Below are 22,849 nucleotides of genomic sequence, written 5' to 3'. Positions count from 1 at the left end.
GTGCATGTCAATGAAGGGGCCTGCAAAGGCCAGAAGCAGTGTGGTTGTGAGCTGCCTGGTGTGGCCTGGGTACAGGACTCAGGTCCCTTGGGTGAGCAAAAAATGCTATTAACCACTGAACCTCTTTTCCAGCCTTAGGACTGAAATTTTTCAAAATGAAAAATTGGCAAGAATGTATATGCACACAATATAGTTTATACATATCCTGTATAATATATACATATCAAAGTTATAAATAGACATATATAAATTAAATGTATACACACAAATAATATGTAAATATATATTAACTATATAAATAAAGTATATATGAATAAAATTATATAACGTTTTGGAAAAGTCTCTACATCTCTAAATAAAACCATGAGCTTTCAACTGCTACTTCGGGGTTGGAGAGAGAAAGTCACCTAAAAAGTCCACCCAGCATCCACCTGGCCCCGGCTTCTTCTCCCCGCTACTGCCACTCACCCACCTGGCCTAGCCACAAGAAAGGCCCAAACAAGGGAAAACTGGTTCCTTCTGCCCAAGAAGACAAAATCTCTGTCCTGGGTGGAGCCCTAATAGTCCAAGCTACTCAAAACATGAAATAATTAATCCAATTAAGCCATTCAACCACCTGGCCAAAGGATCACCACAGGGCGAAATAGGACCACTCTTAAAAAGTCAAGCTTGCTGGGTGCAGTGGTGCACTCCTGTAATCCCAGCACTCTGCAGGCAGAGGCAGATGGATCTCTCTGAGTTCGAGGCCAGCCTGGTCTGCAGAGCGAGTCCAAGACATCCAAGGCTAACACAGAGAGACCCTGCCTCAAAAAACCAAAAAGAAGAAAAAGAAGAAGAAGAAGAAGAAGAAGAAGAAGAAGAAGAAGAAGAAGAAGAAGAAGAAGAAGAAGAAGAAGAAGAAGAAGAAGAAGAAGTAGTAGTCAGGCTCAGCCAGGCAGCCTTGATGGCCCATGCATTTAATCCAAGCAGGTGGATCTCTGAGTTTGAGGCCATCTTGGTCTACAGAGCAAATTCTGGGACAGCCAGGAACACAGAGAAACCCTGTCTCAAAAAACAAAACAAAAACAGAAACAAAGAAAGAAATGAGGCTCACCTTAAGCTCCTAAAGACATTGGTGGAATAATTGTCTAGTTAGTGAGGTAATATACTGTTCCTTCCCATAATCCCACCACAGACACACACACACACACACACAGGACAGTCCCCACCACAGACACACACACACCCCAGGACAGTCCCCACTACAGACACACACATAGGACATTCCCCACCACAAACACACACACCAGGACTGTCCCCACCAAGACACACACACAGGACAGTCCCCACCACAGACACACACACATAGGACATTCCCCACCACAGACACACACCAGGACTGTCCCCACCAAGACACACACACAGGACAGTCCCCACCACAGACACACACACCAGGACTGTCCCCACCAAGACACACACCAGGACAGTCCCCACCACAGACACACACACCAGGACTGTCCCCACCAAGACACACACACAGGACAGTCCCCACCACAGACACACACACCAGGACAGGCTCCACCACAGACACACACACCAGGACAGTCCCCACCACAGACACACACACCAGGACAGTCCCCACCACAGACACACACATAGGACAGTCCCCACCACAGACACACACACCAGGACGGTCCCCAACACAGACACACACACAGGACGGTCCCCAACACAGACACACACACAGGACAGTCCCCACCACCGACACACACACACAGGACAATCCACACCACAGACACACACACACACAGGACAGTCCCCACCACCGACACACACACAGGACAGTCCCCACCACAGACACACACATAGGACAGTCCCCACCACAGACACACACCTCAGGACAGTCCCCACCACAAACACACACACCAGGACAGTCCCCAACACAGACACACACACCAGGACAGGCCCCACCACAGACACACACACCAGGACAGGCCCCACCACAGACACACACACACACAGGACAGTCCCCACCACAGACACACACACCAGGACAGTCCCCACCACAGACACACACACCAGGACAGGCCCCACCACAGACACACACACAGGACGGTCCCCACCACAAACACACACACAGGACAGTCCCCACCACAGACACACACACCAGGACAGTCCCCACCACAAACACACACACCAGGACAGTCCCCACCACAGACACACACACCAGGACAGTCCCCACCACAGACACACACACCAGGACAGTCCCCACCACCGACACACACACAGGACAGTCCCCACCACAGACACACACATAGGACATTCCCCACCACAGACACACACACCAGGACAGGCCCCACCACAAACACACACACCAGGACAGTCCCCACCACAGACACACACACAGGACAGTCCCCACCACAGACACACACCTCAGGACAGTCCCCACCACAAACACACACACCAGGACAGGCCCCACCACAAACACACACACCAGGACAGTCCCCACCACAAACACACACACCAGGACAGTCCCCACCACAGACACACACACAGGACAGTCCCCACCACAGACACACACACCAGGACAGTCCCCACCACAGACACACACACCAGGACAGTCCCCACCACAGACACACACCAGGACAGTCCCCACCACAGACATACACACCAGGACAGTCCCCACCACAGACACACACACCAGGACAGTCCCCACCACAGACACACACACCAGGACAGTCCCCACCACAGACACACACACCAGGACAGTCCCCACCACAGACACACACCAGGACAGTCCCCACCACAGACATACACACCAGGACAGTCCCCACCACAGACACACACACCAGGACAGTCCCCACCACAGACACACACCAGGACAGTCCCCACCACAGACACACACACCAGGACAGTCCCCACCACAGACACACACACCAGGACAGTCCCCACCACAGACACACCACCAGACAGTCCCCACCACAGACACACACCAGGACAGTCCCCACCACAGACACACACACCAGGACAGTCCCCACCACAGACATACACACCAGGACAGTCCCACCACAGACACACACACCAGGACAGTCCCCACCACAGACACACACACCAGGACAGTCCCCACCACAGACACACACACCAGGACAGTCCCCACCACAGACACACACACCAGGACAGTCCCCACCACAGACACACACCCCAAGACAGTCCCCACCATAGATACACACACCAGGACAGTCCCCACAAGCAGCCCTGAGGATCTGTTGGTGGACAAACATGACCACTCGGTGATATGGTTTAGTGGAAAGGTTTTTTGTTGTCGTTGTTTTGTTTTTGTTTGGAGTTTTGGGTTTGTTTTGTTACGTTTTGTGTTTTGAGACAGGGTTTCTCTGTGTAGCCTTGCCTGTCCTGGACTCACTTTTTAGACCAGGCTGGCCTCAAACTCTCAGCAATCCACCTGCCTCTGCCTCCTGAGTGCTGGGATTAAAGGCGAGTGCTACCAAGCTGGGCTTAGGGGAAAGTTTTGAGTGTAGATGAGAGAGAGAGAGAGAGAGAGAGAGAGAGAGAGAGAGAGAGAGAGAGAGAGAGAACAGCCAGAGGCATCTGGAAGAGTCTAGAACAGAGACAGAAGGAGACTGGACCTGGCGGTGAGAGAAACAGAAGCCAAGAGGGACACATAGGGAGGGAGAGACCAATAAATGTCAGGTTTATAAGGAGAATGAGGAGCTGGTGGGGGAGGGGGAGGGGGCAATGGGGAGGAGGAAGAGCGGGAGGGGGAGGGGTGGCAGCCTGTGAGTGGAGGGAGTTTAGGGTAAGAGAGGAGGTGAGAAAGGCTGAGATACCAGAAGAACTAAAATTGGATTTCAGGGTTACTGGGGCAAAGGTTAAGAAACAGGGCCTACAGGAGATAATCTGGCCAGCTGCAAAGAGCGGCCCCACCAGCGATAGCGTTGCCTAGTGACTGACCCGAAGGGTCCCACGGGAGATAGAGTTGATAAGAGACCCAGTTTTATGGCCACATTCCTTCCTGCCCACCGGAGATAGGGTTACTAAGAAACCAGACACTTCCCTGGACAAGGCAGTGAACAAAGAGAACCAAGAAAGCTAAACCGCCGGGCGTGGTGGCGCACACCTGTAAGCCCAGCACTCGGGAGGCAGAGGCAGGTGGATTGCTCTGAGTTCGAGGCCAGCCTGGTCTACAAAGTGAGTTCAGGACAGCCAAGGCTACACAGAGAAACCCTGCCTCGTAAAACAAACAAACAAACAAAAAAAAAAAAAAAAAAAAAGAAAAAGAAAAGAAAGAAAGAAAAGAAAGCTAAGCCATGGGCGGTCTTGGCTCCTTTTTCTGCAGCCTGTCACCTTAGACATTAGACCTCAGTATGTTACTCAACCAATAGGTGCTTGCCAGGCTGGAACTCCCTGCTTTGGGGTGCTGGGAGGAATAAGAACCTATAAATTTACCCTCTGCTCAGAGATCAGGGCTCTTTCTGGGTATCACTGTGTTGGTGACTGGTCAGAGCCCAGCTCAAGTCGAAAAAATAAAGGTCCTTGTGTGTATTGCATCGGTACGGAGTCCTGATGGTCTTTTTTGGAGGTCTCTCCATCTGGGCACAGCAAGGCTAGGGTGCCAGCTGGATTATGAAATCCAAGTAACATGTATTGTGATACAGCGGGCTTTGGTGTGCTTAGAGGCAGCACAGATAGCCGTTGTCCCTTCAGCCATTTGGAATCTTGGGAAATGGAGTTTCCTTGGGTCTATCCTGAGAAGGACAGCTTCTCCTTTGTACTTTCTTCCAGATGCTGTCCAGATCCTAACTCTTCTTTTTCTGGTAACTGAGGCTTCCTTACTTTTTCTCTAACGTTCTTGTCTCCACCATGTAACTGTCCTTTATGCCTGCTTAACTCAAACACCTCCTTCTTGTCCCTGTTCTGCCCCTTGGGGCAGCTGTTGAGATTACAGCTTCCCTGGTATTTGACTTTGTTAAAACAACAACAACAACACTAATAACATTGTCCACTTTTAATAAACTTTGACCTGGTGCCGTGGTGGCGCACACATTTGACTCCAGCACTCAGGAGGCAGAGGCAGGCAGATCTCTGGGTTTGAGGCCAGCCTGGTCTGCAGAGTGAGTTTTAGGACAGTCAGGGCTACACAATCTGTCTAAAAAAACAAACCAAACCAAACAAACAAACAAAAAACCCAACAACTTTGGCTTTGCATGACTTTGAACTTTTTCTGCCTTTTAATTCTTTAGTCACTGGAGACAATGACGTTTTTCCCCAAGTATCATTTCCATCATCCCGGCCCGCAGAGCTCCACCCGTATCTATCTGCATCCGAAAGCTGCCAAAGCTCTGGCCCTGGGGCTTTTGCACTTGAGCCTGAGGAAGAAGAGAAAGACAGAAAAAGTAAAGGGAACCTGGGAAGGCAAAGGCTTGCCTCCCCACGAATCCAGTGAGGTTTCTCTCCACCTGTGGTGACATTTCAAAAGAGTTGACATTTACCAAGAAGGTTGCTTACATGGGAACAGTATTCCTTTTACACAGAGATATTCCAAGTAGTGGTAAAATAGTCTTGGGTCACGCTTGCAGCCTAAGCATACGGATCCTTACGTGCCTTTCTATGCTGTAAAAACATAATTCCTGACAGTCTCACACACACACAAAGACGTATTTGTAGTAAAGGCTTATCTTTTTGTTTTGTTTTGGTTTTGGTTTTTCGAGACAGGGTCTCTCTGTGTAGCCTTCGCTGTCCTGGACTCACTTTGTGGACCAGGCTGGCCTCAAACTCACCGTGACCCGCCTGCCTCTGCCTCCCGAGTGCTGGGATTATAAAAGCATATCTTAACTCACTTGTGGAAACCTCATGACAGGGTTTTACCTTATCGGCTGTAATGCCATCTGATGGATCTCAGAACCCACACTGTGGTCACATTTAAAGTCCTTAGCAACCCTTAGAGACCCCTTCGGAAGCCACTAAATTATATAAAGGCTGATAAATGTAAAGACGTACCAACCCCCTTTAGAAGCTCACAGTCCACGCTTGTGTATACTGGCTTTTCCTCCGCACTTGAGTTAACTTCCGCATTTAAATTGGTGTTAAAATCTCTTAATAAACTCCACCTCCAGCCGAGCGTGGTGGTGTATCTCTTTAACGCCAACACTTAGAAGGCAGGACCTCCATGAGTCTGAGGCCAACGTAGTCTACATTATGAGTTCCAGGAGAGCCAGGGCTATGTAGAGAATACAACTGTCTCAAAAGAAAAAGACAAGTGATAACAAAATCAATAAAATAGACTCCGCCTCTGCATCATGCTGACTGACCTGGGATTCTTTTCTGCACCAAAGCCAGGATGTTGTGCAGTGGAAAGTTTTGGTGTCTTTAAAAACTCAGTTATGTTATGCGAACATGTTTTTTGTTTTATTCCCAGGTGTAGGATGTGGGGCTGACGCAGGTTGTCCACAGCAGCAGACTATTTGCCTGCACGGGCTCTGAGAGGGGCTGTTTGCCAGGCACAGAGAGTTTAATTCTGAGGACTCTGGAGAGGGGATAAATGCCAGAGCCCAGAGAGAGACAGGGGTCCCAGGAAAGACTACTGTTCCCCACTGCTGCACCCTCCTGCTGCTCCTGGTTACTGTTGATGCAGTTTGACGGAAGAAGTTGGAGAAGTCCTGAGACTAAGATTGGATTTTCCCCGACGACCCTAACCAGCAGGAAGTAGCTAAGGAAAACTATGTCCCTTCTCCCCACTAACCTTCTGGTGTTGGGGTGTTGTAAGGGATTGGGGTAGAGAAGGGAGAAAAAGATATAAGAAATCAAAATAAAAATAGATTTTTAAAAGTACACGTACAAAGCTGACCTCGCCTAAGTAGATGCCTCCGACAAGAGCGCCTCAGGCTCCCGCAATTGCACATCATAGCCCCCACAGCCAGCACAGCGGCACCAAGGGCTTCATTTCTCTCCCCCTCCACGCCTCCCGTCCTCCGCGCCTCCCCCCCTGTCCTCCGCGCCTGCCCCACTTCCGTCCTCCGCGCCCCCCCCCCCGTCCTCCGCGCCCCTCATCGTCCTCTGCGACCCCCCCCCCGTCCTCCGCGCCCCTCCCCGTCCTCCGTGCCCCCCCTTCTGATTGCTATATACTATAACCCTGCCATTGGGGCATGAGGTCTCTTGATTCTCCTGGTGCTCTGTCTGTCTATCTATCCAATCTCTCTTCCTCCCTCACTCTCTCCTCCTCTCTCCCCTCTCATAGCCCATGTTCAGTCTGCTATTTTTACTTCCTGTCTTAGACTCTCCCAGATGCCTGTAGCTGTATTCCCCCTCATACGAACAATAAAAACCTTCTCCACATCCATCCTTGGGAGCGGCCGCGTCATTTCATTCAGCTGCCACACACCGACCAGAATGATAGAAGAAAGCTGTTTCTTCTGCGCTGCTCTCTCTATAAATCAGCATGTTTCTTTGGTTCCCACGTCTGGGTAATATGCTTGCAGTAACCGTCTGTAGGCTCACCGTACAGTCGACACCAGCAGCAGCACAGTGTTCCTCTCACTATTTCTCCTACTGGAGACTGTAGAGTCTGTAGACTCTAAAAGCAGGGCCTGCCCTTATTTTTCAAGCCTCCAGACACTGGTCCAGCCCACAACAATTGTGTGGTTGGTTTATAAAACGGGCTTCCGTTTACCTGTGTGTAAAATAGAGTAATTGAGACCCAGGGGTGGTGACTGTTAGATTTAGGAGTAAAGAGACAGCAGAAAGAGACCAGACTCTAACCAACAGGTGAAACTGTTTATTAGCGCCCGTGCACGCAGACATAGAGGGGCAGCCTGTCTCTCTCAGGAATGAAGGGGTCTGCAGGAGGGGAAAGCTGCTTGGGACCCTGCATAGGGACGTGCGAGGGCCTTAGGAATGAGGAAGTTAGGAATGAGCAGTTAGAGGGCGACGTGAGGGCCTTCATGTTCTTCCCCCCAGAAATATCCTCTTCAGGCGGGAGATAGGCTGTCCCAGCAGACACTCCCCTGCGAGCAAGGCCCGCTGAAATCCCATAGGAGTCCTGATTTTACTATGGGGCACCCTATGAGTGACACAGGACAGAGTGTAGGAGGTAGGCAGGAGGATCAGGCATTCTAGAAAGGTAAAGGCCAGTCTGGGCTACATGAGACGTTGTTTGTTTTTAAGTAGTTATTAAAGGACTAAAGCTATTTGAGTTTACAAGAACAAGAAGCAACGAATCTGGTGCAACAACCTCAAACTTGCAGGAAATCCCTTCTGTTTTCATTGCGTTGTTCTAACTCCCCGACCTCGCAGACCTCGCCGGAGTAGCGGGGACTACAATTCCCATGAACGCTCTGGGTACTACGTAACACCTGCCAGACGCAACCAGAAACGCATTTCCTAGACGCAGCGACTGCGTGGACCCTGTACGCCTGGAAGAGTCTGTAGCGAGATCGAGCCAGCACAAAGGTACCAAACGTTCCGAGGGCGACGTTAAGGCTCTGACTCAGCCAAAAGGACCAAGTTGCACATGCTCCATTTTCACAGCTCCCAGCCATGTGCCTCCCCCAGTGTCCTTAGTGCCCAGCGCCCCGGCGGTTCGTTCCAGCCTTGTCCCTCCGCGTTAACGGGCCACGCGGGGCAGAGGCGGATCCCGGGTGTGCAGGTCTTGGGTGCGTGGGGGAGGGCGCGTGGACCCAGCCGCCAACCCTCCTCTGTCTCCCTGCAGCGGATGCTGAGCGCGCAGCAGTTGGCCCGGCGCGCGCTCTCCATGGCGGCCGCGCGCGGCGCGTGTTTGGCGCGGGACGGCGCGGGACCGGCGGCCGGTGGGCCGGTGGAAGCCGCGATCCGCGCCAAGCTGGAGCAAGCCCTGAGCCCCGAGGTCCTGGAGCTGCGCAACGAGAGCGGCGGCCACGCCGTCCCGGCGGGCAGCGAGACGCATTTCAGGGTGGCGGTGGTGAGCTCTCGTTTCGAGGGGATGAGCCCCTTGCAGCGGCACCGCCTGGTCCACGAGGCACTGGCGGAAGAACTGGCTGGGCAGGTACACGCGCTGGCCATCCAGGCGAAAACTCCCGCCCAGTGGAGAGAGAACCCGCAGTTGGACATTAGCCCCCCGTGCCTAGGTGGGAGCAAGAAAACTCGAGGGAGCTCTTAGTACCCGGACTGGGAGGGCGACGGACGATCCAAACGGGTCGGACCGAGAATAAACTATTATGTCACCGCTACTTCACACCTTGATTTGTAAGGGCCAGAGCCCCTCTCTCCTTTGGGCTTAATAAACACGATGCAGAGGCAAAGACGCCCCTGACAGGTGGAAACTAAGCTAGCCCAGGGAGAGAGCAGCCGCTCGTAGCTGCCCTTGCTTGGGCTGGAGTAGAGAAAGACAGCCGGGTCCTGGTGACTCGGACAGGGCTGTGATAGTAAGGAGAAGCTGCCGCCGCCACCGCGCGAGGTCCAAGCCGTGCCCTTAATACCTGTTAAGTTGGAGCTGCATGTTATTATGGTGTATGTGATGAGGCAGGGTAACATGACAGCACGGCACAGTTGTGTGTCAGAAGACAACTTTTGGGAATCATCCCCCACCCCCACCCCCACCGTTCTGGGAGTTGAACTCAGGTAGTTCATCCGGTTTACGTAGCTGTTAGGCCCCTACCGGCAGTTTTTTGTGAGAAGAAAATTGTAAACTAGAGAAAAGATTCGTGAGAAAGTGAAGTATTTAAGTTTTGCAAGGATACCAAAATTAACCCAGAAAGGAGGAAATTCCTGCATTTGAAGCAGTAAAAGAATGGAAACAAACGCTGCCTAGTTTTGTTTTTGTTTTATTTATTTATTATTATATATACAGTGCTCTGCCTGCATGCACACACAGATGGACTGTGAGCCACCATGTGATTGTGGGAGTTGAACTCAGGACCTCCGGAGGGGTAACCTCTGAGCCATCTCTCCAGACCCATATTGCCTAGTTTTTTGAGGGAAACTCGGATAACGCCTGTGAGGGGCTTTCCAGTAGCCTTTTATGTGGAGCATGCGGTGGGCTGTGCGTGCAGCTCGGTGTGAGAGCACTTGACCAGCTTGTATGAAAGCCTGGTTTAATCCCAGCAACGCAGACATGTATGTCTGAGTATGTACTATTGTCCATTTCGGACTATAAAGTTTCTGGGTTGGACCTGTTTGGGCAGTAGAATGTTATTAAAGGCTTCGGAACCTTTAATCCCAGCATTAAGAGCAGAGGCAGGCGGAGCTCACTGAATTCCAGGGTTAAATAATGTCTCCAAAAAGAAAGAAAGAAAAAAGCAGTGTGGTGTGACTTGGTTAAAGCAGCAGTGGACTTGAATAAAGGGGGGATCGAGGGCAGGCTGCGGGCAGCAGGAACTCCCAAAAGATGCTGCTTAAAATTGGGGCCCAGAGTCCTCAGGACCAGCTTTGATCCTCAGCACCTTTCAGGGGGTCTGATGCCCTCTTCTGGCCTCGATGGGCACCAGGCACATGTGGTGCATGTAACGCCCAGGCAGGCAAAATGCTCATAGGCAAAATACAGGTGTTTGTGTTGCTTTTTGCAAGAGTAATAAGGCCACCTCTCCAGCCGCCATCAGTAAATGTTTTTTTTTTAAACAAAAGGTAGACTTGAGGTACCCCATTCCATAAGTCAATAATAGTGGGAGTGTTTATTTTTGGCCTTGGGGAAGGAGTTGTTTCCGCCAACACTATTTTATCTTCCCCAGACAGTCAGAGTGGAGGTAGGTGTGAGTGCAGATGCCAAGAAGCAGACCGCGCTTTCGATGTTAAGGGTTTTGTTCCCTTTATTTTTCAGCAGTATTTTTCATTTCACTTTTCACATCGATGGAATCAGGTTTAGGGTTCCCCAGGGGACAAGAAGGTGGATGTGTCTCCCCTGGGGATGTGAGGGAGAGGGCCACGTCCAGCCACGGAATGGTGAGAGGAGGGGGCACACACTCATACACGGGGGAGCCACTGGGGGACAAGGCAGTCCTTTGAGCACAGACAGCAGAGTTAAAACAGTCACCACCTGGTCCAGTGTTACAAAATCGGGAATAGCCGTAGGATTGAGGGCACCAGACGCAGCATGAAGAAGGGTGAATTTGGATTTCTCTTTTGTGTGTGTGTGTGTGTGTGTGGTTATTTTAACTTCCTTTTAACTTTTTTTTTTTTTTTTTTAACATTTTACAAACAGCTACAAACTACAACACATCACAGCTACAGTAGGAACGGGAAGAGGGTACCAAAGAAAGCAGCCACAGAGTGTAGGGTAGGACAGGGGCGGCTCTACCTACAGAGGCTGTTCTGTGGAAGGGCGTGGTGGGGACACTGAGGCTTCTGGTCCCTGCGTTAGGAGTCCCTCTGCCCGACCTCTTTGAGAAGGGTTGTGGGAAGGGCCCCTGCTTCAGGCCCCAGCCCCTTGTGCTTTTGGGTCTGCTGGTTACTCTACTTTCCCTCTGGCCCGCGGCCTGTGCAGACAGCTCAGGTGGAGGGCTGTGGCTAGTGGGTGCAACCTCTCTAGAGGAAAGAGAGAGTGGGGGCCTTGTCCTGTGCCCTCGGGTCCCCCTAGATTGCAGGACTTTTATTCCAGACTGGCCTAGGGCGTCTCCCTCCCAGCCCCAACTCAGATGAGAGATTCTGGGAGGTACTACAGAAAAACAGTGTTGTGTGTGTGTGTTCACCGAAACTACTACCCTTGGCTTATATCTGAACAGTATAGTGGTACCCCTGCCCCGTGGCGCACAGGCACACGCGCACACACACACACACACACATCCATGAGTGTATGTATACATCCACACACAGTCCTCCTAAGCTGCCTCAGAACTTATATATAAATAAGAACCAGAAAACTCAATTCCATAAAATCCAGGCTTCACATTTGTAGCCCAAACTGAGGTGAAAATGGAGGCCAGAGGGCTGAGGCTTATTGCTACCCTCCGGCACCCCTGGGAGGTTAGAGGGCACCCAAGGCCCTTCCCACTCAAGAAGTTCTTTTGGTCCAAGCCTCAGCCCCCATATTACCCCATACCTGTGGTTTACCAGGGCCTAGGCAGCAGGAATGAAGGGGAAGGCAGAGGTTCTGGAACCCCCGGAGCAGGGAAACAAGGGTGCCCGGCCCCCACTAACACTGCGGGAGAGAAGGTGCAGCTCAGCCTTCTCCTGTGCAAAAGTCGAGGGTGACAGCAGATGGGGATGTGCCTCATCCCAAAAGTGGGATGAAGGGACCTTCCCTGTAGTCCCTCGCATCAGGGTCACACACATGCACACAGGCACACACAGCTAAGACACCATACACAGGGGAGTGAGAACCAGGACAGCAGGGCAGGGTAGGGATAAAAGGAAGTTTTGGCCTCACAGTGTGCCTGCCGTCCCTGAAGCCCCTGAGACCAGCCACACACGCCCCCTCACCTCACTGCAGCACCTGCCCCCGGGTCTCAGGCAGCTTCAGGGCCAGAGAGCTCCCGAGGGCGAGGGCAGCCGAGGCAAAGAGGATAGGAGCAGCCTTGGTGATCCCCACAAAGGACGTGAAGATGCTGATCCCCAGCACGGCTGCCAGCTTACACAGAGCGTTCAGGAAGCCAAAGGCGGTGGTCCTGCTCAGGAGGCCCCAAGCGCGTGCAAGCCACATGGCGGACAGGACCCAGGAGAAGGAAGTCAGGCAGATGGGAAAGCGGAGTGGGGGAAAAAAGGATGGAGAAGTGAGAGGAGGGGGCAAGGGGGGGGGGATACAGATTAATCGGGGAGACGAGAGATAAATGAGACAGAAGCATGAGGTTAGTAACCAGCAGAGCAAGAAGCGAATATAGAAGCTCCCAACTGTTAAGGAAAAGCTCAGCAGGGATGTGTGTCCTCCACCCCCAACAACCTCCTTACATCCCTAACGACCACCTTATACCTAACGCATTCCTCCAGCCTCAACCTCACAGGACTTCTCCCCAGTCCTGCAGCTCCTAACCCTCCTCCCTGTCCCCACCCCATCCCTCCACCCTCCCCCCCACCACCACACTACCTCTTGTCCGAAGGGTAGAGTTCAACAGTCAGCACGTCCAGCGCGTTCCAGGACGCTATGCTGACCCCACCAAAGAGGCAGAGCAGCGCAATCATGGCCGACTCGCTGTTCCCAAAGGATAGGAAGAAGCAGGAAACGCAGGACATCACACTGGAACCAGCTGGAGCCAGGAGAAGAGCAGCAGTGACACACAGCCTGCCCCAGATGACTGTTTCCCAAGGCAGCCCCCCCGCCAAAGAAGGCGTTTCACTTGTCCCCAACCCCCATGTTGCTAATATCAGTGGCAGTGACAGCCATTTATCCAGCACCAACTGTGAGCTTGGTGGTGCGATGTTTTCAAAGTCCTTACAGGAGACATCGGCCCCTCCCAGAGAGGCCCAATTTCCCTTCCTGTGTGGCAGGTCCAAGCTCATAGGGTATAACCTGCTCCAGGCGGAGCTGAACCTCAAAGTCTATATATACCCTGCCCATCACCTACCTACCTACCTCTTTAACCCCCTAGAGTACATTCTCTGCCAGCCCCCCCCAACTTTGCAGCACACACACACCCCAAACAAAACAGGAGAGGGAGCAGCTCTCCAGCCCATGTCCTCCACAGCCCATGTCCTCCACAGCCCATGTCCTCCACAGCTGGAGCGGCTCTCCGGCCCATGTCCTCCACAGCTGGCGGTGAGGGGCCCACTGACAGCCTGCAGCCGCCGACACCCAGCCCTCTTCCTCTTACCAAGCATTCTGAGCCGGCCAATCTTGTCCATGAGCAGGGCAGACACGATATTTCCAGGGAGCACGGCCAGTGTCCCCAGGAAGCTGACAAAGTACACCATGTAGGCACCTTCACCTGTCCCTGTCACATCCAGGGGGCAGCCTTCCTTGTTGTGCAGAAACGTGCTGTTCACCAGACGGCTGTTCACAAACTTGTACTCAAACAGGTCTAGGAGGTCAGGATACAGAGAACGTGAGTCCGCTCTCGTGGCTCAGGGACCTCTCTCAGCATTAACCCTGGCAGTCATCACAAAGCATCAGATGCCACCGTCATCATGGGAACCAGCAATCTTTTCAGTATCTGCGGCTTGACTAGCCTTTGCTTCTTGCTCATCCTTTCTATCCACCTGAGCTGGCTGTGAACAGAGCCCTGCTGCTGGCTTAGCAACTGCTTCTGAAGAAAACATTAAAAATAACATTTAAGGCTGAGTGTGGTGGCGCGCGCCTTTAATCCCACACTTGGGAGGCAGAGACAGGTGGATCTCTGTGAGTTCAAGGCCAGCCCGATCCACAAAGTGAGTCTAGGACAGCCAGGCTACACAGAGAAACTTTGTCTCAAAAAACAAAACAAAATAACATTTAAGGGCTGGAGACATGGCTCAGTGGTTAAGAGCACTGGCTACTCTTCCAGAGGTCCTGAGCTCAATTCCCAGCACCCACATGGCAAGTCATAACTGTCTGTAACTCCAGTTCCAGAGGATCTGACACTCTCAGAGACATACATAAAGGCAAAACACCAATGCAAAAACATCTTTTTAATTCTTTTTTTAAAAATTTAAGTTCTCTCTCTGTCTCTCTGTCTGTCTGTCTCTCTCTCTCTCTTTCTCTCTCTCTCTCTCTCTGGGATGTTAGCTGGGCAGGTACAAGTGGTGGTAGCACCTTTAATCCCTGCACTCTGGAGACAGGCAGGTGGATCTCTGAGTTTGAGGCCAGCCTGGTCTACAGAATGAGTTCAGGACAGCCAAGGCTACACAGAGAAACTCTGACTTAAAATAAACAAACCAAGGGGCTGGAGAGATGACTCAGTGGTTAAGAGCACTGCCTGCTCTTCCAAAAGGCCTGAGTTCAAGTCTCGGCAACCACATGGTAACTCGCAACAATTTATAATGTGATCTGATGCCCCCTTCCAGCATGCAGACATACATTCAAATAGAGTACTCATATGTAAAATAAACACACACACACACACACACAACCAAAAAACCCAAAAAACTAAACCAAAACAAAACAAAATGAGAGATGTTTCAGTTTAGCACACAAAACTCAGCCTTTTGTTTAAAAAGCAGATTCAGGGTTTTTGTGTGTGTGTGTTTTGTTTGTTTGTTTGTTTGGTTGGTTGGTTGGTTGGTTGGTTTTTGGTTTTTCGAGACAGGGTTTCTCTGTGTAGCCCTGGCTGTCCTGGATTCACTTTGTAGACCAGGCTGGCCTCGAACTCACAGTGATCCGCCTGCCTCTGCCTCCTGAGTGCTGGGATTAAAGGCGTGTGCCACCACACCTGGTCAGGTTTTTTTTTTTCTTACATATTTTTAAAAGATTTACTTTAGGGGTGTGTGTGTGTGTATCTGTGTGTTGGTGTGTGTGTGTGTGTTGGTGTGTGTGGTATGTGTTGGTGTGGGAGTGTGTTGGTGTGGGGTATATGTTGGTGTGTGTGTGTGTGTGTGTACATCATGCACTCTCAGAGGCAGAAGACAATTGTTAGCTCCTCCAGAACAAAAGTTGCAGACCATTGTGAGCTGCCATGTGGGTGCTAGGAACTGAACCCAGCTCCTCTGCGAGAGCAGTAAGTGCTCTTAACTGCTGAGCCTCTCTCCAGCTCCATCTTCTAAGTACTTTACAAGCAGACAGGGCCTTTTGGGTAACCTCGCCTGCTCTTAAACTTTGCTATCCGTGAACCTGATCTGCTGACGCCCTGCCCCCGCCTCGGGAGCGCACCACCCCTCCACCTCCACCCCCTGCCTCGGAGCTCACCACCCCTCCACCTCCACCCCCTGCCTCGGAGCGCACCACCCCTCCACCTCCACCCCCTGCCTCGGAGCTCACCACCCCTCCACCTCCACCCCCTGCCTCGGAGCGCACCACCCCTCCACCTCCACCCCCTGCCTCGGAGCGCACCACCCCTCCACCTCCACCCCCTGCCTCGGAGCGCACCACCATGCTCATCTTCGAGTGTGAACCTAGAGAGCATCACACAAGCTGGGCAAGCGCTCCACCACTGAGCTACACTCTCAGCCTTTCCAAATATGCTTTCACCTGAGACGGGAGCTTAGAGAGCTGCAGGCTTGCCTTAAACTTTCTCTGTAGCCCAGACAATTTTCAATCCTCCTACCTCAGCCTCCTGAAGGGCTTACAGGCCTATGCCACTAGGCCCAGCTGAGAAGTAGACTGACACCATGGCTCCCAACCTTTTCTTTATTAAATATCTCTTTTTATTGTCTTTCTTTTCCCAATATCCCAGTGTACCTTCTTCAAAGCCGCATTAACATTACCTCACTGAGACTATAATTACCGCTAAAGGTAAAAACGCAGGAAGTTTTCTTCAGATAGTCATAGAAAAATACCCATATTTCCCAAAGCACTGGTGGTAGCCAGTAAGCGACCCAGGGCTCCAGGGAAGCCTCCCACCTCCCTTCATTACGGTCCAGGCTCACAGGCTGACAGACACCCGCCGGCCGCCTCACCGGTGTTATAGAACACGGTGCTGACGAATGTGCAGTTGCGGAAGAACGTGTTGCTGGATGTAACGTCTTCAAAGTAACACTCCTCAAACAGGGAATCCTCAAAGGACACCGACTTCAGGCGCAGCGCGATGAACCTGCAGGACCGGCGTGATGAGACACCTCCCCGAAGCCGTGAGATCACGGACCCCGAGAACGCACAGGCTTTGGCCCCAACTACCTTGGTCCTGGACTCGGACTCATCAAAGAGTTAATAAGTTAGAAGGGGCAGGGAAGAGTGACGTGGAGAAGTCCCCCCACATACTTGTCATTGAAGTACTGGCCCCCTCGGTGGATCTGGTTCTCCAGCGTGAAGTTAAACGTCACGTGCTCCACACGCTCCCCGCGGAACACTTTGGTCCGGGCTGCATAGTCCACAGCCTGGAGATGGCGGATCATGTCAGGGAACCAGACGGTCAGACCATAGTAGCTGGAGAGTCAAAGGCATGAAATCAGGCGGCGACTGAGACGCCAGGGCCCGGTCAGAGGGAGAGACACGCAGTCCAGCCGTGTAGGGGCGCGCTTCGCGCCAGCCTCGTCCCACACATAGCCCTCCGAGTTACCGTGATTCTGGGGACTTTAGGGTCGTCCCTGCTACCCATCATCCCTTCTTGCCAGACATTTCCTCTTCCTTCTGCCTCTCAGCCACATCTCCGCCCACGGAGCTCCACGTGTCCCCACGATACAACGCCCTGACCTACTGAGGCGCCATTGCACTAACCGAAGGGCTAGTTTTATCTGTTCGTGACACTGCGCACTAAGCGCGCTAAGGCCCGGCACACACGCACTTATCCCGGTACGCCGTCTCTGTCTGCGCCGGGTGAAAACTGAACACCTGTCGGCTTGCGCTACAAGTTTGATGAGTTAATGAAGCCGAAATCCTGGAAAAGCGTCCAGAGGATGCGAAGAGACAGCACCCTCCCCCGTTTCTTGCCCCTCCGTTTCCAGTCTCAACACTCTTCTTCAGCCGCGCACACTTCAGCTCCCACGCCTGAAAGACGCCGTCGTTTGTCCCCCCCTCACCTGAACGACATGGTGAACCAGACGCCCATCATCATCAGCGTGATGCGTCGGTATTCTGGACCGAAGCAGGAGAGAAAGTTCCCCCAGACCTGGAAGGGGCAGAGTGAAGGCAGAAGGTGGCCGCACTAACCTGTAGATAGACCTCCGGTTTTTTTCGTTTCTCCACCTCCCTCAGCTCGCCCTTCGTCTCTCACTCCACCATTACCTGACCCCCCAGGCTCAAAGCCCGGACTCCCCAGCGCTGGTACCAGGTCCCGGTGTCAGACTGAATCTCAATCAACTCATCCTCCTGGTGGATCGTTTTAATGTGGGTGACCTGGGAGGAAGAAAAGGGGTGAGCTGCGGCACACCATTCCCCAGCCCACGCCGAGGGTCCCTTGAGCGACCTGATGCCCTGGGAACGTCTCCGGACTACAGTGTGGTCTGAGACATCTAGGAAAATGGGTGACACCCAAAAGGATCCAAGTGGGGGTTTGGAGGGTCGGGCGGGAGGAGCTGCAGCTTACCGAGAAGACTCGCTCAGGATGGCCCTTGGCGCGCATGTTAGTGTCGTGGACCTGCTTCAGCACCATCCAGGCCTCATCGTGCTTCCCGTTCTAGAACCGACAGAATTCCCATCATGCAACGCGGCGCTCCCGGGTCCGGTACAGAGCCCGCCCCTTCAATCTGGCTTCTAGAGTCCTGAGATGCAAAAAAGGCTCCCAGCGCCCTCTCAGCCCTTATCTATGGAGATGTACATCGATCCAAGCTGGGGTGCCGCAAGACATTGGCAAGAGTGGGGATGGTAGGGGGGCTTTCAAGGGAACAGATGCTAGCAAAGATCTTGGGGGGGGGGTCTCTCCAGTAAGATAAGAAAGCCACACCCCGATCTGCTGGAGCCAGGTATAGCTGGAGGGGAGATGTAAGGGTGGATCCCAACTTGAGGCCACAGAATCTTTTTGTTTTGTTTTGTTTTGTTTTTTGAGACACGGTTTCTCTGTGTAGCCTTGGCTGTCCTGGACTCGTTTTGTAGACCAGGCTGGCCTCGAACTCACAACGATCTGAACCTGCAGAATCTTAAGCTACCATAGACGACCCTTCCAGAGACGCATTTTTCAACAAAGGAAGCAAGATGAAGTCCCCCGGAGCTCTGGAGGAAGGAGGAAGCAGTCGCAGGAGTGCACTGACCCCACCACATTGGAACAACCCATTCACCTCTAGGAAGAAGCGGGGACTCTCCGGCTGGGTAGTCAGAGCTCCGATGGCAAACACGGAGGGAAAGGCACAGACGAGGACAAACACCCTCCAGCTGTGGAACTGGTAAGCTGAGCCCATCTGGAAACTCCACCCTGGCAGACAGTCACAGAGTCAGCAGAGAAGCAGAAGCTGAAGGCCGCCCTCCCAGGGAGCACAGCGGGGCTGGGAGGATGGAGAGTGAGCCCTTCCAGGGTGCACAGCGGAGCTGGGAGGACAGAGTGAGCCCTCCCAGGGAGCACAACAGGGAAGGGGGCTGGGAGGACAGAGTGAGACCTCCCAGGGAGCACAGTGGGGCTGGGAGGACAGAGTGAGCCCTCCCAGGGAGCACAGCGGGGAAGGGGGCTGGGAGGACAGAGTGAGACCTCCCAGGGAGCACGGTGGGTGCTGGGAGGACAGAGTGAGCCCTTCCAGGGTGCACAGAAGGGCTGGGAGGACGCAGAGTGATCCCTCCCAGGGAGCATAGTGGGGCTGGGAGGATGGAGAGTGAGCCCTTCCAGGGAGCACAGCGGAGCTGGGAGGACAGAGTGAGCCCTCCCAGGGAGCACAGCAGGGAAGGGGGCTGGGAGGACGGAGAATGAGCCCTCCCCAGGAGCACAGCGGTGGGGGCGGCTGGGAGGACAGAGTGAGCCCTCCCATGGAACGAGGGGGGTTTGCTGGGGCTACGCAGAGCCCTGGGGAACCCCTGCTCACCATAGTGCGGAATGATGGCCCAGGCCATCGCAGCCGCATACACCCCGCCAATCATCCAGAACATGCAGAGCCAGCTCAGATGCTCCCCGCGCTTCTCCTGCGCCAGGAACTCCGAAAAGTAGGAGAAGACAATGGGGATGGAGCCGCCAATCCTGGCATTTCAAACGCAGACATTAGGAAGCCGCCTCAGTCCCCTGCCCCAGGCTCTGGGTGCTCAGCACCCCCTTTTATCTCCATCTCTAAGCTCTTCCTGCCACCAGCCACCGAGGCACCCTTCTAAGGATGGCAGGAAGCAGGTGAGCAGGTCACAGGTCAAGGAAAGGCAAGCCTAAACCTTGAAGGCAGCTAAGAGTTGACAGGGAAGCAAGATCACGAGGAAGGGGGAAAAGTCGTCAAATGTGGCGTCTCAGCCTGTGATCCCAGCACCAGCGGGCAGAGGCAAGAGACTTACAAGTTCCAGGCCACCCCGGGCTACATAGCAAGATCCTACCTAGCTAAACATTCAAAAGCAAAACAAAACAAAACAAAAAAGCCTTTGAGATGGATGCCCATGCCTTTCACTTCAGCACCTAGGAGGCCGAGGCAGACAAGTCTGTGAATTTGAGGCTAACCTGGTCTATCTACAAAAGTGTGTTCCAGGCCAGCTATGTCTACATAATAACACTGTCAGAAAACAACAACAACAAAAATCTCCACAGAGAAAAGGTGGGCAAAGTAAAGTCTGAGGGGGGGGGGGCAAGTATAGGAACCGCCATAAAAACAAAAAACAAAAACAACCAAAAAACGAAAACAACAACCACTGCCAAACATGGAGAGAGCCAGTGAGAGCCTGGTGGTAGGTGGGCAACTGTAGGTGCAGGCAGGGCTAAGACTCCAGATTCTGCCAAAGAGGGTGTCAGCAAAGTTTGTTGACAAATTCAGGGAAAAATGTACATTCTGGGAGGAGATCATGCCAGGGTGCACCTGAGTCCAGGGGCAAGGCTGAGGCCCACTGGACCTCTGTGTAGACAGCCTCAGAAATAGAGCTAAGCTGGATGACTCAGGGGTGGGTGAGGCAGGCACGGGATTCCGGATGTCAGCAGGAAGGCCTGCAACAGCGGTAGCTGACCTGAAAGGATGGGGGGGTGGGGGAGGAGGTGTTCATTTCCTTAGTCCGCACCTATTTAGGCACGGTCAAGGGCCTGACAGTTCCAAGAGCATGTTACAGCGACCCAGGTCTGCCTTTAAGGGGTTTGCCATGTGGACACTTACCCAACCCCAGAGAGTAGGCGACAGAAGAGGAAAGTGCCGTAACCCTGGACGAAGGATGAGAAGAAGGCGAAGACACTGTTGACGGAGAGCGAGATGAGCAGACACTGTCTCCGGCCCAGCCGATCAGCCAGGCCTCCCCAGAGGAAGGCGCCCACCATCATGCCCAGGTACACAATGAGGCCTGTGGAAAGCAGAATTAGGAGAGACATCAGTGGGCACGTTTCCATTCTCCTGCCAACTTGTACTGGAGCCCCGGCTGTAGGGGCTGAAACTCCTGACACAGACTTGATCAGGAAGGGCTTCCAGACATTAGCTAAGACAACCCAGAGATGAGAAAGGGTGAGCGAGGGTGGTGCGTGAGCAAAGGAAGGGACAGTCATCACCGCAGACCAGCCGATCAAAGGCAAACATTTGAGAAAAACTCTTCCTCGCTCCCCTCCTTCCTCTCCCCCCTCCCTACCAGCCTCTCTTCCTCTGTCCTCTTCCCTTCCTCCCTCTAGGGCATATAATACTCATCCTTAACTCCCCTAAAAGTAAAATGGATCTGCCTAGATTCCTAAATGGCCCCCCATCCTCTCTACCCTCCCAGGTGTTTGGGGTTTTGTGTGTGTGGTTGTTTTTAGACAGTGTCTTACTATGTAGCCATGGCTGGCCCGGAACTCACTGTGTAGACTAGACTGGCCTCAAATTCACAGATCTGCCAGCCTCTGCCTCCTGGGGTCTGGGACAAATGGTGTTCACACCACACCTGGCCTTTCTCTCTTAGTTTTGATGTCCTCAAAGGAGGAAGTCTCTCGTTCCTCGGGAAACGGTTTCCAATACAAAGTTTATCCTTTATCCTTCTAGCCCTAATACTTGGGGTCCTAAAATTCCCTAGTTTGTTATTTCTTTTCCTAAAGCCAGAATTGGAATTGGTTTTTAAAATCATCTCCAAAGTTTGCATTTTTTATCAATGTCCAAACCAAGCCAGAGACAGACAGGCAGGCAGGCAGGCAGGCAGGCAGGCAGGTTGCATTTTTTATCAATGTCCAAACCAAGCCAGAGAGACAGACAGACAGACAGACTGACAGGCAGGCAGACAGACAGACCTACCTACCTGTCCGTGGCAAAGCCAGGCCTCTCTAATTTCTCAGTGAGCCTACGAGATTGCCCCTTCTAGGAAAGGCAGTCAAAGACATTCCTGGTCCACAGATATTCCTGCCTGAGGTGTCCAAACCCACATCACCCCAAACCGACCCTCCCCATGTGTGCCACGGCATTTCCAAGTTGCCCTTTTCTGCAGCCAGGCAAAGACAACAGGGTGGAAGACTTTGAAGAGGTACTGAACAGTAGCCCAACCCACCACAGCCCTATCCGGCAGTGAGGCAAGCTACCGCCCACTCCAACAATCCAGCTACACCCCAGAAGAGGGTGTCTGTGGGGGGATGGGAGGCAGAGCGTTAGCGGGCCCTCTAACTACAACAAAGCTAGTGGGACGAGGCAGTTTCCTACAAAAGGGTGTTTGCAGGGTTCTTACCTAGCATGCCTTTGTTGGAGTCAGACAGGCACATGTCTTTCTCAGCACTGGGCAGCACGAAGCCCACCACAAAGACCTCTACGCCGTCGGCCATCAGCGCCAGGCCCAGTACGAAGTACAGTGTCCACTGGAAGCGGCCGTGGCCACACTCCCGGAGGATGGTCTCATACTGCTGAGCCAATTCTTCCCGGTCTTTCCGCCGCTGCGCCTCCCCCCGGCCCCCAGGGGGACCTTCCCCATCGCTCAAGCCCCCTCTCACTCCAGCCAGGGGCGCCCCATCTGCCATCCGTTCGCCTTTGCCCCCAGACTCTGCCCGGGGGATGCCCTGATATTCCCCTTCGTAGATCTCATCGTCCTCGTCGTGGCCCTCGGTGGCATCACTGGAAGCGCCACCTTCCTCCTCATCCTGGGCTCCTTCTCCGCGGTAGTAGCCATCGGCGGGGGCAGGGAAGTCATCATCGTCGTCCTCTTCCTCGAAGCGGGAGTAGGACCTTCGGGAATATTCGTCCTGGACCCTGTCCAGGCCCTTTACCACCTTCTTGGCCGCGTGCTTCTTAACTTCCTTGGCAATGTCTTTGGCCCCGCGGATGAACGCTGCCCGATCTCGGAAGCTTTCTTCCATGATGGGGCTTTGGGGCACCTCGCTGGATCTACCTCACTCTCTACTTCTTTTTC

At 53.0% G+C, this 22,849-nt stretch overlaps 2 protein-coding genes across 2 annotated transcripts; one reads left to right on the top strand and one right to left on the bottom strand.

Annotated features, from left to right (window-relative positions):
* Window positions 1–8,343: 8,343 nt before the first annotated feature.
* On the top strand, window positions 8,344–9,177 carry Bola1 (bolA family member 1). The gene is made up of 2 exons (XM_051156891.1): window positions 8,344–8,442; window positions 8,702–9,177. The coding sequence occupies exon 2, from the start codon at window positions 8,705–8,707 to the stop codon at window positions 9,125–9,127; it is 423 nt and encodes a 140-aa protein (XP_051012848.1). The 5' UTR covers window positions 8,344–8,442; window positions 8,702–8,704; the 3' UTR covers window positions 9,128–9,177.
* A 3,022-nt stretch (window positions 9,178–12,199) lies between these two features.
* Sv2a (synaptic vesicle glycoprotein 2A) lies at window positions 12,200–22,840 on the bottom strand. The gene is made up of 12 exons (XM_051157727.1): window positions 22,175–22,840; window positions 20,659–20,839; window positions 19,408–19,559; window positions 18,676–18,809; window positions 17,988–18,077; window positions 17,687–17,797; window positions 17,482–17,570; window positions 16,724–16,888; window positions 16,423–16,556; window positions 13,707–13,913; window positions 12,983–13,142; window positions 12,200–12,566 (listed from the first exon to the last, which is right to left on the bottom strand). Exons 1-12 carry the CDS (start codon window positions 22,794–22,796, stop codon window positions 12,383–12,385), a joined length of 2,229 nt encoding a protein of 742 aa, XP_051013684.1. The 5' UTR covers window positions 22,797–22,840; the 3' UTR covers window positions 12,200–12,382.
* Window positions 22,841–22,849: the final 9 nt, after the last annotated feature.

Source organism: Acomys russatus, chromosome 15, assembly GCF_903995435.1.
Source record: "Acomys russatus chromosome 15, mAcoRus1.1, whole genome shotgun sequence".
Classification (NCBI taxonomy): domain Eukaryota; kingdom Metazoa; phylum Chordata; class Mammalia; order Rodentia; family Muridae; genus Acomys; species Acomys russatus.
The sequence above is the reverse complement of the archived record's forward strand: the minus strand, read 5'-3'. Positions and strand labels throughout refer to the sequence as shown.